Source organism: Aspergillus welwitschiae, assembly GCF_003344945.1.
Source record: "Aspergillus welwitschiae strain CBS 139.54b unplaced genomic scaffold BDQ94scaffold_42, whole genome shotgun sequence".
Lineage (NCBI taxonomy): Eukaryota > Fungi > Ascomycota > Eurotiomycetes > Eurotiales > Aspergillaceae > Aspergillus > Aspergillus welwitschiae.
This window is the reverse complement of record NW_020798736.1, coordinates 79,303-93,858: the sequence shown is the minus strand read 5'-3', so window position 1 is coordinate 93,858 and position 14,556 is coordinate 79,303. Positions and strand designations below refer to the sequence as shown.

General features: G+C 51.4%; 7 protein-coding genes across 7 annotated transcripts; 3 read left to right on the top strand and 4 right to left on the bottom strand.

The window, feature by feature from the left end:
• Nucleotides 1-429: 429 nt before the first annotated feature.
• BDQ94DRAFT_183228 (phytanoyl-CoA dioxygenase family protein) lies at nt 430-1,505 on the bottom strand (the record flags this gene model as incomplete). Its single annotated transcript, XM_026774358.1, has 2 exons — nt 430-719; nt 827-1,505. 2 exons carry the CDS (start codon nt 1,503-1,505, stop codon nt 430-432), a joined length of 969 nt encoding a protein of 322 aa, XP_026621778.1.
• Nucleotides 1,506-1,812: 307 nt separating this feature from the next.
• Nucleotides 1,813-4,550, bottom strand: BDQ94DRAFT_94487 (uncharacterized protein). The gene is made up of 9 exons (XM_026776899.1): nt 4,419-4,550; nt 4,235-4,357; nt 4,091-4,179; nt 3,925-4,032; nt 3,319-3,857; nt 2,985-3,258; nt 2,760-2,935; nt 2,523-2,709; nt 1,813-2,472 (listed from the first exon to the last, which is right to left on the bottom strand). The coding sequence occupies exons 1-9, from the start codon at nt 4,457-4,459 to the stop codon at nt 2,009-2,011; spliced, it is 2,001 nt and encodes a 666-aa protein (XP_026621777.1). The 5' UTR covers nt 4,460-4,550; the 3' UTR covers nt 1,813-2,008.
• Nucleotides 4,551-6,146: 1,596 nt separating this feature from the next.
• Nucleotides 6,147-7,151, top strand: BDQ94DRAFT_174429 (DSC3 family protein; the record flags this gene model as incomplete). Its single annotated transcript, XM_026772346.1, has 1 exon — nt 6,147-7,151. One exon carries the CDS (start codon nt 6,147-6,149, stop codon nt 7,149-7,151), a length of 1,005 nt encoding a protein of 334 aa, XP_026621776.1.
• BDQ94DRAFT_151492 (v-SNARE protein VTI1) lies at nt 7,088-8,535 on the bottom strand. Its single transcript, XM_026767763.1, has 3 exons — nt 8,059-8,535; nt 7,585-7,991; nt 7,088-7,501 (listed from the first exon to the last, which is right to left on the bottom strand). The coding sequence occupies exons 1-3, from the start codon at nt 8,236-8,238 to the stop codon at nt 7,414-7,416; spliced, it is 675 nt and encodes a 224-aa protein (XP_026621775.1). The 5' UTR covers nt 8,239-8,535; the 3' UTR covers nt 7,088-7,413.
• Nucleotides 8,536-9,442: 907 nt separating this feature from the next.
• BDQ94DRAFT_174427 (uncharacterized protein) lies at nt 9,443-11,133 on the top strand (the record flags this gene model as incomplete). Its single annotated transcript, XM_026772345.1, has 3 exons — nt 9,443-9,656; nt 9,709-10,439; nt 10,489-11,133. 3 exons carry the CDS (start codon nt 9,443-9,445, stop codon nt 11,131-11,133), a joined length of 1,590 nt encoding a protein of 529 aa, XP_026621774.1.
• A 92-nt stretch (nt 11,134-11,225) lies between these two features.
• rvb1 (RuvB family ATP-dependent DNA helicase pontin) lies at nt 11,226-13,175 on the bottom strand. The gene is made up of 4 exons (XM_026767762.1): nt 12,883-13,175; nt 12,581-12,800; nt 11,975-12,522; nt 11,226-11,914 (listed from the first exon to the last, which is right to left on the bottom strand). Exons 1-4 carry the CDS (start codon nt 13,024-13,026, stop codon nt 11,450-11,452), a joined length of 1,377 nt encoding a protein of 458 aa, XP_026621773.1. The 5' UTR covers nt 13,027-13,175; the 3' UTR covers nt 11,226-11,449.
• A 138-nt stretch (nt 13,176-13,313) lies between these two features.
• Nucleotides 13,314-14,316, top strand: BDQ94DRAFT_151486 (mitochondrial 54S ribosomal protein bL28m). Its single transcript, XM_026767761.1, has one exon. The coding sequence runs from the start codon at nt 13,415-13,417 to the stop codon at nt 14,051-14,053; it is 639 nt and encodes a 212-aa protein (XP_026621772.1). The 5' UTR covers nt 13,314-13,414; the 3' UTR covers nt 14,054-14,316.
• Nucleotides 14,317-14,556: the final 240 nt, after the last annotated feature.

Sequence of the window (14,556 nt, the reverse complement as noted above, 5' to 3'; positions counted from 1 at the left end):
ATGCAGCAATAGCGTTTCGGCTCCCTCGGGACTTTAATTAGAGCCGAGCTCTAAATTAGATGTCGGATGGCTTGTCCGATCCCTGCAATACCCCGGCTTTTCTCTGCACCTCATCCGATAGTATATGAACAGTGCTCATCTGGCAGTACCACCCATGCCCAGAATATCATATGTTTATCATGTCAGACGGCGTCAATGCATTATGGTCAACATCTACCAGTACTACATTTGTTGCCAGCTTCCGTTATGACCATACTATTCCTCACACCCCCCTTGAACTGCACTATTTACGCTGACCCATCTCCATTTCCTAGTAGATATGCATCTACACCTTGATCTGTCTCCAAACAGCAACACCACAACACAACGCATTGATTGATCAATCCTTGTTATATTCTAGTCAAAACCCACCCCCTCCAAAAAAGACCATCACTGCACCACCCTCTCCCAAACCCCCTCAATATCCTCATCGGGACTAATATTATCCACAATCCCCAAGGCCGTCGTCGGCTTCTTATACCCCAACAACGCCAACATCTTGGGACTCATCTTGGTCACCACACTCCTCGGAATAGCCAAGAACTGATTCTCCTCCGTCCGCAAATGCCCCCTACAGAAGAACAACCCGTACATATTCCTCACCGTCCCAGGGAGCGAGTTATGTCCTCCCCCATGGTACGCCGAGGCAAGGAATATCAGTGCTGAGCCGGCTTTCATCTCTGGCCATACCCACCAACATCAGAATTAGCCAAAATCGAACCAAAGACCAATCAATAACAGCTCTACAAGAGAAGGATGATAAAGTGAAGGGGGGTAATAGACATACCAGCAAAACACACCTCCCCCTTCTCATGATCAACCTCCGCCCACCTCTCATCCCCCCACCGATGACTCCCCTTAACAAACATCGTTGCCCCCATCTCCCTACTAACATCACACCCGGCAATCAAACACCCAAACTGACTTACTTCACCCCACCCCCACTCCCACTCACGATACTCATGCCGCACATGATGCACATTATCGTCCCGATGGAGAAGCTGTCGAGGCGCCCCGTACCCGATATTCATCGCCACGCTGAGGCTGAGTAGCGGGTCGAGGCGGTTCGGCTCGACGCTCTCTTCGCGGTTGATGCACCATTCGTCGACGAGGATGCGCGTGCGCAGGGCCTCGAGGGTGGGATGGTCGGTGCAGATCCGTGCTATGGTGGGGGATTTGCCTACTAGGCCCGGGATGAGGGTTGTTTGGGAGGGGATGGTGGTGAAGGCGCCGTTGGTTGCTGAGGTCGAGGCTGGTTTATTGGCACTTGTCCATGGGGTGAGTTCGGTGTCGATAGAAGTGAGGTCTTCTTTGGGGATAAAGTCGGAGATGATGACGCCGCCGTCGCGCGAGAGGATGGCGAGGATGTATTCAATGGGGGTGGTGGAGGGGATGGTGCGGAGGGTGGATCTGGGGATGTAGGACTGGGGGATAGGGGCTGGGATGGGGAGGGGGAGGCGGGTCATTTTGGTGGTGGTTGTTGCTACTTCGTAGTAGTATGGATGGTTTGGTTTGGTATGATGATGATGATACTAGTAGTAGTGTCTGTATCCCAGCTGAAGTTGGTTAGGCGTTGATGACCCATATCTGGAGGGCCGTGATATAGTTCCCCTCTCGGGTCGGGTCGGCTTCGTTACGGAGATCGGGTGGCCTATCCGATGATAGGGCATGCATGTGTGAATATAGGATAGATTTTGTGGCTGGATTTACTGCACTGGTTTGTAGATATCATATGATGCGCTGATTTCTGTTCCTGTAGTACCATCCCTCCGGGTGTAGCTCGGAGGCATGGCTATCATTCTTTAGTAGGTATGTATTGAAAGTAGTATGGTAACTATATGGAGCTTGTATATTCAGTTGCAGCGCATGATGCTTTGCTACTCCTCACAACGCTATCAACAGCGCCCTATATGCAGGTATAAGCTCCACTCACGCTTGGAGCTTTATATACGCAACTCATTGCCACGCATCACAACTCCTCCCTTTCCTGAGCTAGCCAGAATGACGGGCTAGCAGTATAATCAATCTGATCCACGATAGCCGCGATATCGTATGACGTTAATCCCAGCTCAGGCAGCTCATCCTCTACAACATTGATGTCCCCAGTAATGCATGGTAATTGGGCCTCGTCACTTGATCTATGATTATGCCCATGTGCATCACCACTTGTCTCTGGAACTAAATCGGTACTGATGTGGTTCGCCGCGTGCGCATACCGCTCTTTTAGTCCCTCGAACAAGGTTTCAAGACGAGTCAGGTCGGCTTTGCGAATTTCTGCTACGCGGTTCCCCTTGCTAATGATTTCATCGAGGATCAGATGTGCTTGTTGGTTGGAGCTGCGCTGTCCGACTAATTCAGGTACAAGGGCACCGGCCATTGTGAGGTGGATAGCGGCGCCGTAGGTAAATTCGAGGTCGAAGGGTAAGAAAGATTCTGCGGTGCGGTTAGTAGCTGGTAATTTCTCTTTTTGGAACCTTGCTCACCAAGGAGGCCTTCATCTACTAGAGCTTTAAGTAACTGAAGGCTTTTGGTCGCTGAGTTGATCCCCGTTGACATCAGTGTTTCCATGAGAGGGACGATCCGTCGACAGCATTCTAAAGGGAGGCCGAGTTTGTCCAGACGCTCTCGTAGAATGGCTAGGAGGAGGGGTCGTGTGGCAACGATGACACACTAGTAGTAAAGATTAGTTCAGATTTCTGTTTGCTAGAAGGCCGACCTACCTCGTGATACAATAGGAGGATATGGCGCATCCCCTTTGACATGGAGTTAACCGGGCCCGCGAACTTGGTATTGATAAAGTCTTCCAACTCCTTAGCTAGATCTGCCATAGTATTTAAAATAGTTTTGGTTTTCTCAATGAATGATTCGATGGGCCGCCTCTCAGTCCTGTATACGGCTATCTTCGTGAGCCGATGTCCTCTCGAACTGGTGATTTCAAAACCTACTGCCAAGGATTGTGGACAATAACCGCGATAACCTCACTCTCAGGCTTAGCATGGCGTTCCTCTGACATGATTGTGTTGGTGAATCAATCAGTGCCGTGACATCGCTATCATGCACAATCATCGGTATTCCCAGTGATGACGAAAAATGGCGGTCCATAATGTACAGTGTCCACCAAAGATTACGGCAGCGATCAACAGCTGCTGCCCCTAGCTCTTCCTCCGGGAGCTCCGTGTGTAGGCCTTCTAGTTGCGCAATGCGGATGGCCTGACTAGCCTAGTTCTTGTTAGACTTTGGTGACTCGCGCATCTCTAGAAGCCCGGCATTATCTCTTACAAAAAGGTGTCCTGACTCTCGTCGATCAATCGAGTAAAGATACAGAGCTGCTAGGGCCATGACCTCGATTGCCAGAAGAGTATCTCTCCAGATAGAACTATAATCTGGCATCAAGGACATGGCACGAACAAAGTACCCCGCGCCTGGTGGGTCTCTCTTTCTAGACTGGTCAAGGAAGGCTTTCCCAAAAGACAGCACTAGCAAGAATTGGACGAACCATAGCCGACTTTCAGCTGCTTTCTTGGCTGCATCCCCGTAGTAGAATTCCTGCATATGCGTCGTGAAAGCCCCTTCGTCCAGGAGCCGGAATGTTTGACCCAGATGAAACTTGACTGTGTTGAAGAGATAGAGAGCATAGTCCATAGACGGGAGACCGCTGATGTCAGGAGTAGCATCAGAAGATGACTTCCATTGTAGGGGATAGATGTCCCCATCAAGAAAATAGGGAATATCGTAGGCTACGTCCGGATGGAGTCTTTGGGTCATCATCAAAGTGAGACGAGCGGTAAAAGACCACGTAGATGTTGGAGCCAGCCAGACTAATCAAGGTCAGCCACATGCGCATAAATCACGAGCATATCGGAGAAAAAGAGTGCCAGGTCTTACCCCATCGAGATAATCGGTTATCGTGGGTATTCCTCATCGTCATCGAGGGCAGACCAAATGGACTGGGCCAGTTTGCACCTGGAGAACGCGATTCTGAATTGAGAACATCTAAAAGAGTAAGTCTACAGCGAGGAAACAACGGCACTTGCCGGCGTCATATACATACTTTCGACTTCCTCAAATGCAACATCGTGAGTTCGTTTCTTCGTTGTCTCATGCTGCTCTTTGGCCTGTGTCTGCAAGTCACGGAGACACCTGCCGCATTATGAGCATCGTATGATCCATAGCCATCCGATCCTTAGAGAAATACCGTTCCGATATCAGAACCCTACGGGTTTCCTCCGCAAACCGACAAGGAATAGCGCGTCTCTGACAATTGGCGCATGGCTCGACCCCAGAGCATTTAATTTTGCTCTGACGACAGGCAATACACCTGGATAAGCGGGGCCAACATCGATCAGTTAGGTTTCTAAGTAACTTCGCAGGTCCCTTACGCGTTCGCCGTTCGTTTCAACTTGCGGGGCTCGGCTTGCATAGTGAAGATCACCCGAGACACCAAGGAGCAGACCCTTAGGCAAGCGAGTAGTCAGCCTAGATGACTGTATCTCAGGACATTTTGACTCTTCTGCCGTCTGGATAGGAAGAGGGATAATGATAAGCTAGGAGGATGAGGGGAAGACCCCGATCACGAGACCGGTTCGGCCTTATCAGACCCCACAGAGGCTGTCGCTTTTTCTCTAAATTCAGTTACCCGTTTGGGAAAGTCGCGTATAATTGCTTATCTTCGTCCTTCTTCCGCACCGGATTCTGTTCTCTGAAATGTCATCGCACTAATGAGGTTGAAATACAAGTATGACACACAGGTCCACCAATTCTTGGGCATGACTTGCGAGAGCGCGATTACCATGAACTAGAATGAGCAGAGATGTAAATGACCCCAAAACTCGAAAGTAATCGGTGTATGGTGCTGTATATCTGAACGACCTGCGACGACTATCTAAGGTTGGATGACCTGCAAGCTCTACAAGCGTTAAAAATGTCAGTGTTGGGGATCAACTACTTGATCAACTTCTGCTGTTCCCCATGAGTAGGGGATAGGCGCCCGTTCCGACCCGCCAGGGACCGCCTGAAGGCCAATCACTACAAGCACCGCAGCGTCTGCCACATTAAACAAACATCCGCGTTGGAGTAATCTGATCTGTATCCTCCAGCGTCCAAGTATGACCAGCACTTTTTGAGAGTAACCAATTCACATCCTCTTGGATTCTTCCTGCTTTAAGTTGTTAGGCACTATGGGGCCGGTACTTGTATGCGGATGATGGCGTCTTGGTATCTATCCGAATTGCTCATTTCTGGTGATAATAAAATCTAAATACATTACTCGGTCAATATCACTGTCCCAGCTGGATCTGTTCTTTGTCACTCAGAATATCCCGATGTGTTATGCGTGTGGCGAGGTTTAGGCTAGTTTGAATGACCCCCCATGATAATCATCCATCCCTCTCCGTCGGTTAGGTTTGAAGGATGCCAATCCCTATCGGATCGGATAATATCCATCTAGTCTAACTCCTACTTGTTGTATACTGGCTTGTTCTAAGAGAGGGCCTCGGGTATTTCATCCGATATAGTGCCAGTTAGTCTTGGTATTCGATTGCGAGATGGGATATGTTTGTCTCCAAGTCTGTTTTCACCATGCTGATTCAGTCACTAGGCTTGGTGCTCAATACGCAGTCCATATAGAACCACGGAAGCGCCCTGATGCTTAGATTAACTTCGATAGTAGAATGATCAAGTCCAGAGCACGAGCTATTGTATCATAGCTGGTTAGCGCATTTGCCATGACTTCCAGTAGCTGTTCTTTAACTGCCTCTCCCCAAACCATGCTTGTGCAGTCTGAGAGCACTGTCCCGCAAAGCTGCCGCAGTGCCATGCGATGAACATGAGTTTATCATCTGCTTGGTCTATTTCATCTCGATGTACCTACGCATCCCGATCATGGAGTGATGGACAATCTCGATGAACAGATACAGGGGCCCTCACGGCAGCCAATCACATGTCCCTATGCCCAAGTCTATAAGTCACGTGAACAACACCCAAAGACCTCAGGCAACAGCCTTATCGGAGGTTATCGCAAGCAAGCCGTGACGTACCGACATCGCCGGCTTCATTCTGAACACACGACTACCTCATTTCCTTATACTTTCCCACGCGACAAATAGACAATGGCATCATCCTCCTTTTTAAAATCCCCATCACCCCTTGACCTCCCACCCACGACCTCCACCTCCAACCCCCTTTACGTGACCATCCGCTTCTCCGCCTCTATTCCCGACCTCCCCCTCGACATCTTCTCCCCAGAAACCACCACCTCCGCCGGTCTAAAACAACTCATCCGCACACGTCTCCCCCCTCATCTTTCCTCCCACCGTCTCCGCCTCATCCACGCCGGCCGTGGCCTCGAAGACAAGACCCCCCTCTCCGTATCCCTCAAACTCCCTCCCACACCCACGCGCTCCCCGCGACCATCCGCATCCCCACCCAGCGACACCACCTCAGATCCAGCCTCCGATCCCAACCGCAAAGGCAAAGCTCCCGTCCGCGACCACCCCCGTCTCTACATCCACTGCTCCATCGGCGATATCGTTCTCTCAGCGACCGATCTTGCCACGGAAGCGTCGATCGCATCTACGCTCCACGACGAACAACAATCATCATCAGAGACTCATCATGATGACGGTAGCGCGAGAGTACAACGACAGAAAGATGTACAGAATGATGACGACGCTAGTACTACAACGCCCGCGCCAAGGGGTTTCGATCGGTTACTCTCAGCTGGATTTACACCCGCGGAGGTGGCAGGCCTTCGGTCGCAATTTCTAGCGGTACAGTCGGTATCCCGTACTCCGGATACGATGCCGTCAGGAGCGGAGTTGCGGGAGCTGGAGGACCGGTGGATGGATGAGGGGTCGACGGCGGCTATGGCGGCTGGGGGAGGGGGCGGGGATGGAGCGGTCTCGTTTGCGGATGATGATGGGGGTTTTGGGGCTGGGTCGAGGGGCGCGATGGATGATATGCTTTGGGGGGCGGTGATGGGGTTCTTTTGGCCGGTTGGGTGTGCTATGTGGTTGAGGAGGGAAGAGGGGGTGTGGAGTTGGAGGAAGGGGTTGGCGGTTTTTGTTGGGGTCGTGGTCAATATTGCCTTTGGGGCGATGAGGATTATGAATTAGCGTTTTGGTTTAGTTTCTTTTCCATGTATTATACCCTTGGCTGTACTGCTTCTTAAGTTTTCTAGACATCATAGGGCCCGGATCGTGAACGGTTGTATGTGAGATATACTAGAACATGTAACATGGCGCCTGATTAAAGCTGATGGGTTGCTATCATACAACATTGCGTGATGTGTCTGCGACTGCAGACTTATAGGTGTCGTTAAGAGGGAAAAAAAAATGAAAGAGAGGCCACCGGTAATAACGCCTTCCAAACCCACGCTCAATGGAACTTGCTGTAGATAACGGCAAAAATCAACAGGATCAAGACAGTGATGATTGCAATTGTGATCAACCGATTCGTAGCCATCCTAGAATACAGTAAGCATTTGAGCAGTCAAGCAGCTGCGACAAGTAGCGAAGCAAATGTCCTTGAGTGTTAGGGGGACAGTACCTACGGGCCATGCCCCTTAGTGTCTTGATACTGGTGTCTACATATCCTTCGCTCTCGAGCAGCCGACCCCGCGCATTCATGATCGTCTCGCGCTGCTGGTTCAAGTCGGCCAAGGTGTTGCGACCAATATCCTCCGTTTCGAGGGCGATGCGCTGACTCTCCTGGAGCCGGGCGGAACTCCGCTCCAACCGCTCCGTACCAGACAGGAGCTGTTGCCTTTGTTCCAGATGTTCGTCCTGCGGATCATCTGTGTAGCGGTCGCCGAAGAGCGCCTTGCGGTCATCGGAAAGAGACCTCAACTTGCGTTTGGCCTCGTCGATATCGGTAGCGTAGTTGCGAACGCGCGTGTTGATCTTCGATCGTGCTGCTGAAGGGATGTTCTGCTTCTCCATGCGCATTTGATCTAGCTGTATTCCCGCCTGTTAGTGGAAAATTGACGCGGGGCGCGCTTCTCGCCAAATGCGTCCAACATACCAATTCCGTGGCTTCATCCAGGGCTCTCTCGGCTTGCCTAATTGCTGACTTTCGTTGTTCACCGCTTGACTCGGCGATCTGGTCCAACTTCTGATTCAGATCGGCTTGCACCAGCTTTAGCTCGGTCTCGTAGCTGCTGAAGAGCTCCGAGCCGGCGTCGGTGTCCAACGGGTTCGACATTATGATATTAGGTGAGGGGTTTGCGTAGGTTGAAGAGACTCTGGTTATGTTTCACAGCCGGATTAATCAGTGGATAGGGGTTGCGGATCCAAGTAAGTGGAGAGAGTAGTACGGAATAGCCACCTTATCTTCCGTGGTGGCTGGCGGCGCCCGTGCTGCTCCGGGAAACGAGATTGGGACAATCAACGGAGTAAATGACACGGTCTATTAGAGAATGAACCAGTATCAGCTCGAAAATCAAAACCGGTATATCAGAAGGGCAGACAGAGATGCAACTGGATGGAAAGCAGACAGGATAGGCAGATGCATGGAGTTGAGACAACTGGCTGGACTGCGGCGATGACAGGAACGGCGACAGCCACACGTGATCGGCGGCCGAGGCAGAGGAATCGATCCGGCTGACGTCGTCGGGCTCAACGGTCGTTAAACCAGACTAACTTATTAGTCTAGTACAATGTAGTTGCATCACATCTGGCGCCAAGTTCGACCAACAGATCGATTGTATGGATTCCATTCATCGTGCCGTTGAACGCCGTTCCTCCAATCCAGGGTCCCAGCGCTCACCCTCGCTTGTGGGAGGCTGACATTATGGTTGGCTTGTTCCTTTCCACTGCTTCGAGGGAAATGGTCCCCTGACTCGTGGTCAATTAACTTCTCCAGGATTCGCCCCCCTCATTATTTCCGTCTCAGATCGGTGGAGCTTCCTCCTCGACTCTTATATTGGCCCTCTTCCTAGGCCCCCCTCACTAGTGACATGTCACATATTTACCCTAGTTTTCGTTTCGGCCCTCTTTTTGGTAGATCTGCTTTAATTTCAAGGAACATTCCTTGAAGACTCTGGCCGAGTCGCCCTATCTGTGTCTGTCATCTGATGCGATCACATTTGACCGCCACATGAGGACAAAAGCGCGTAGCAGACCGGGATCTGAGCGCGCGTGGATGTCTTGATAAATCTTTCGTCACCCTTGGTCTTCGATCTTTCTGTGAGACTGTTCTACTATCTTGCCACTCCAATGTTCCCTATCCCAGTACCTCCGGATAGGGCAAGGAGTACTTTACAATCTTTCCAAGCTGTGCACTAGACACTGCGACTGGTTCTTAAATCAATATCTCAAAGGCGCTAAATTCACGCCGATTTCTTCTTGTCGTTCTCTTCGGTTGACCTGCTCGATGGCAAGGTTAACCGCTAACAGCTGTTGTTTTCATGCCGCTCTTTCAGCCTGAGCGTGTTGCTGTTATAGGGGGCGGTTGCACGGGTATCACGACCTTCTGGGCGTTGCGGAATTCCACCCATGATGTCCATCTCTTTGAAGCCTCGGACTCTCTTGGTGGGCGCGTAAAGGCCCTGCCTTTTGAGCATAATGATCACCGAGTTGATGTCAATACAAGTCCTCCCACTTTCAATGCTGGGACTTCTCGTTAGTGGCAATCTCTGAGCCCGTATCTTTCTTGACTAATTCACACCTTCAGCCAACCTCGTTTCGTTGTTAGACCACCTCGGGATTACCGGTGTCAAGGCTCCGTTCTCCTTTGGGGCTACAGATGGGATTGACAGTTTCCAATGGTGTGGTAGCGTACTGAAAAGTATTCTTCTTCGTCCATGGACGCTTTGCAACTTTGAGACCTATCGTATACTGTGCGATGTTATTTGGATGAGATACATGGCCGTGGACGTACTTGATCAGGGCTTTGAGGCTTGTAACCCCACCGACGCCCAGTCATTATCTATGCATGAGTACCTCGCAGGCGAAGAGTACTCCAATATCTTTATCGAGAACTACCTAGCTCCACTGCTGTCCATGCTGTGGAGCACAAATGCGGGGAAATTCCTGCCACGGGTGCCTGCGAAAGCTCTCGTCCAGGCTCTGTGTGATCATCAGCTGCTGAGGCCCCGTCAAGCCTTGCCAGACTGGCGTCGTATCGGACCAGGGGTGAGTCATTTCATCCAGACCATGACGAAAAGCTTCCCCTCCTCCAAGGTCCATCTTAAGACCAGAGTAAGGGAGGTCGTTCAGTATGGAAAGAAGTATGGCATCATGACATCTGCGGGCGAAGAAATGTTCTTCAACCATATCGTCTTCGCCGTGAACGGCCAGGAGACTATCAAGATATTGGGACCGCTCGCAAACGAGCAAGAAAAGGAGATCATGCGAAGCTTGGGATCAACCCGAAACATTTCTGTTTTACATTCAGACCCTCTTGTAAGTCATAACCGCTTATATATAATCTCCTACTAACCGCACAAACCAGCTCATGCCCAGCGTCGAGGACCCCGGCCCCGCCTGCAACTACATCCTAGGCCCCAGCAACCAAGACTGGCCAACCCAACCAAGCAACAACACCACTACCACTACATCCCACATCTCCAGCCTCATCTACATCGCCAACTTCCTCGACAGCATTCCATCCCACCTTTTCGGCCCCATCTACATCACATTGAACCCCTTCACTCCACCCCACCCAAGCCAAGTGCAAGGTGTATGGGAGTTCACCGACCCCGAACCAAGCGCCCAGACCCTGATAGCACAACACCATCTCCCCTCCATCCAGAACAAGCGTGGTCTGAGTTACGGTTTCTGCTGGACAGGACGCGGACACTTAGAAGATGCCATCACGGCTGGTCTTAGAATCGCCATACAGGACCTAGGCGCCGAGGCTCCATTCCACGTGAAATTCCACCAGGATCCTCTGGAGGCGGCGGCTTCAGGGCCCCCGGGCCTCGGCTTGAGAGATAATGTGATCCGGACGATTATTCGTTTGGTTCATGTTTATGTTCTCATTATGAGACTCGTTTTGGTTTTGTTTAGAGCTTTGCCGGGTGCAGCTGTGAAGGCGAAGACAAGATTTAGACCGATGTGCAATGCTGCTGCTGCTAGTAAGGAGAAGACTTCTTGAAGAATGATGTTTGTTAGAGGGAAGAGTCTTGGGACGTTTACGGATATTACTAGACGAGAAATATTATCAACACGTTTCCGGAGGTTGAAAGAGAATCCTAATACTAGTAGTTGACATTAACGTAAAATAGCTCATTCATAGGAGAAGCAATCGCTCTTCCCGGTTTAGTTAGGAAATAATAATAAGACCTGCAGACATGGTATACATATTGCTTTCTTGTATGTGTTTGTTTGTTTGTTTCTTTCGTTCGCTTTCTCTTCACACCCCGTCTTGCCTGCTCCCCAAAAATCCAGCCAAGTAGTATGCCACGTCCCGCTTATTTGAGGTACTTCTCACTATCCTGGTTCACGATCGTGGCGCTCCTCCGCGCATCAAGGAACAGGTCTTCGCACTCTGCCACGTCGGCTTCCTCGATACCTCCTGGGCGTCCATTCACCTTGGCAAGGATACTAGCCGGGGTGAGTAATTGCAGAGCATACCGCAAGCTGACCTTGCTGCCGTGCTCGGCGACCTTCTCCAGGGCGGGGTCGGTGATGTTGAGGCCTTCCGTCTTGGCGCGCAGACGAATGATGGTCTTGATCTCATCGGGAGAGTAAGGGTGGGTGGGGATGATGAGGAGACGAGCGAGAAGGTCGGGAGGGATGCCGTGGGCGGCGGAGATGTCGTCGGTGCCGCGGATGACCGTGTTGCCGCGGTTAGAGGCAAGGATGACAATGGGGGAGATGGAGGACTCGAGGGCCCGGTTGAGGTATGTGAAGCATTCGATATCGAGCATGTGAACCTAGGGGTGGGGTTAGCAACTGATTGTAAGGTAAGGCTGTGAAGGGCTGGAATAGTCTACCTCGTCGATGAAGAGGACACCGGGAACGAGCTCCGCAACGCCCTGGTCAATGTAGCGGTTGACGACCTTGTTGATCTCCTGGCGCAACTTCTCCGTGATTTCGGTCTTCTTGGGCTTCATGAGCTGTCCCATCATGCTCATCACATCCTGTCCACCCTGGGGCCGCGCATTGGCCATGTCCAGATCGTGCAGCGTCACATCCTGGACGATTTCCTTCTTCTTGTGAACCTCTCCCTTCGGTACGGGCACGTATTCCTCTGCTTCAAGATCGAACTCGGTGGCGTAGGCATCGGACCGTCCGACACGCTTGCAGGCTCCGGTATTCGCTTCAATGTAGATGACGTCTCCCACGGTGACCCGCTCCTTTTGGATAGCTTCGTAGATGCTGGGGTCCAGGCGCAGCTTCTTGGTGCCCTTGGCAGATTTTAGGCCGATGATCAGATGGCTGATCGTGCGTCCGTATCCTCCCAGAGGGTTCTCCGTCTCTTCGGGTGTAAGTTCCGTGACTTCACCTTCGTATACTTCCTTCGTTTCGCGAACACGGAGACCTATCGATGCATTAGAGCCTATTGAGACTTTCGCGTCAAGATTGTACGGATCGCGTACCAATTGCCCTCCGGAAGTTCTCCATGAGTGCCTCTGTTTTCTTGACCTCAGCAGAGTAGATCTCACTACCAACGATCGGACAGAAGGGGACTTTGGTTCCCAGCTCCTGCGACACGGCGAGGGCCAGAGCAGTCTTTCCAGTTCCGGGTCCACCGGCCAGGAGGACGGCACGACCGGCCATCTTCTTCGCCTTGATCAAATCAACAACAACACCGCATGCCTGTCATGTCAAGCCTCCGGGTTAGTACATAGGTTTAAGAGCTTAGAGAGTAAGACTTCTGAGCGCCAATGTTGTCGCGTACCTCACGAGCAGTTGCCTGTCCAACGAAACCATCTCCTGACGCCTCCGCAGTGCCATCTTGTCGTAGACCAAGACCCTTGATATGCGTGTGGGCCGCGGTTCTGTTCTCGCGCGAGTTGCCCTTCACTTCACTGATTTGGACCATGGTGAAGGGATTGTGACCTCACTCAGAAGCCACAGATATGCGATCGTGGGGTTGTAGAAAGTTTCGGCAAGGAGGAAAACACACGAGAAGTAGGAAGAGCTGACAGGATCAGAAAAGCCTGGAGATGATGGAAGGAAAGACGAGTCTGGATGCAGCTGCTTCTGGCCGAAATTCAAGCGCAGCTGGGGAGAATCGATCAATGATAGCCGGCCGTGGCCAAGGCGGTCAGCCGCGACCCCCAAATTCTTTCACCATCCGGTGCTGGACGGTCCACGCCTATCTCCAACTATCTCGTCCGCTGCTGCTGTGCTCTGCCGGCGCCCGTTCTTCTCTTCCCCGGTCAATTCCCTGTCATGGTCGACTGCCTATCGACCTTTTGATCTACACAATGGCGGGTTTACAGACTCGTTCGACCATGTCCCTTCCGTTCTCCCTCTCTGCGGCTTTTCGCAACCTTTCCGTCACGACCCCCAAACGTTCCTTCTCCACGACATTGGCGGCACAGAAGACGAAACAATTGCCGGATTACATCCCTCCTTACCCCTACGGTCCGAACTATGTCTTCAAGCAGTCCAACTCCGGTCTCTACGGAGGCGCGATGATCCAATTCGGAAACAAGATCTCACAAGGCCGCAATGAGGGCAAGACCCGCCGATTCTGGAAGCCCAACGTTCGTCGGAAGAAGCTCTACAGCGAAGCACTCGGAGAGGACCTTTTCATCAAGGTCACGCGCAAAGCGCTGCGCACGATCCGGAAGGCCGGTGGCCTCGACAACTACCTTCTGAGCGACCGCCCGGGCCGTATCAGGGAGATGGGTATCTTTGGTTGGGAGTTGCGGTGGAAGATAATGCAGACGCCCAAGATTCAAGAGAGATTCCGGGAAGAGCGGAAAAAGCTGGGTTTGCCCGAACCGCCTACGTTCGAGGAGTGGGTGAAGCAGAAGGAGGACGAGATCAAGGCGAAGGTGGAGGAGGAGACGAATATCAAGGAGATCACGAAGCCAACGTACAACGAGAAACAGTACTAGAGACCTACGGGGCATGTCTCTAGCAAAGTCGATTTGGGACGGTCAATTTCGGTTGATTATCTGGTGACCAACGGATGGGCGTCTGTTGTATTATTATTTCTTTGGTCATGGTCGACAGCGTCTGCATACCGCTTTCATATATCTCGGATGGTGAAAAAGACGACTGTACAGCTACTATTTAGATCTTGCATGGACTGCTTGGATTTGCGTGATGCGCTCTTCAGTGTATTTATATGTTACCAATGCAATTTGGATTAATTGACCTTGGTGTCCACATGGCGTTGAAGGGACTAACTCAAGCATATTTGCAGATTGGCCCTCGGTATGGTAAACGTGTCTGAGCCAATACCTTTCCTTACATATACAACACTGATCCATCACCACGTTAGAAAGTTGCGAGTGACTCTGGAAGATTTGCGATGCAATCCATGCGGGATCCAACGTGCCCGAATGGGAAGATATCATCGTATCTATACATAGACATTAAACAACCACAACCTTAC

Coding starts and splice junctions, on each gene's coding strand:
- BDQ94DRAFT_94487 (XM_026776899.1), bottom strand. CDS start 4,459: ATGCAAGCCGAGCCCCGCAAGTTGAAACGAACGGCGAACGC. Junction 4,180..4,234: donor AGGGTTCTGATATCGGAACG/GTATTTCTCTAA, acceptor ATAATGCGGCAG/GTGTCTCCGTGACTTGCAGA. Junction 2,710..2,759: donor TCCTCCTATTGTATCACGAG/GTAGGTCGGCCT, acceptor CTTTACTACTAG/TGTGTCATCGTTGCCACACG.
- rvb1 (XM_026767762.1), bottom strand. CDS start 13,026: ATGGTCCAAATCAGTGAAGTGAAGGGCAACTCGCGCGAGAACAGAACC. Junction 12,801..12,882: donor GACAGGCAACTGCTCGTGAG/GTACGCGACAAC, acceptor TTGACATGACAG/GCATGCGGTGTTGTTGTTGA. Junction 12,523..12,580: donor GAACTTCCGGAGGGCAATTG/GTACGCGATCCG, acceptor ATGCATCGATAG/GTCTCCGTGTTCGCGAAACG.
- BDQ94DRAFT_151486 (XM_026767761.1), top strand. CDS start 13,415: ATGGCGGGTTTACAGACTCGTTCGACCATGTCCCTTCCGTTCTCCCTC.
- BDQ94DRAFT_151492 (XM_026767763.1), bottom strand. CDS start 8,238: ATGTCGAACCCGTTGGACACCGACGCCGGCTCGGAGCTCTTCAGCAGC. Junction 7,992..8,058: donor TGGATGAAGCCACGGAATTG/GTATGTTGGACG, acceptor GCGGGAATACAG/CTAGATCAAATGCGCATGGA. Junction 7,502..7,584: donor CTAAGGGGCATGGCCCGTAG/GTACTGTCCCCC, acceptor ACTGTATTCTAG/GATGGCTACGAATCGGTTGA.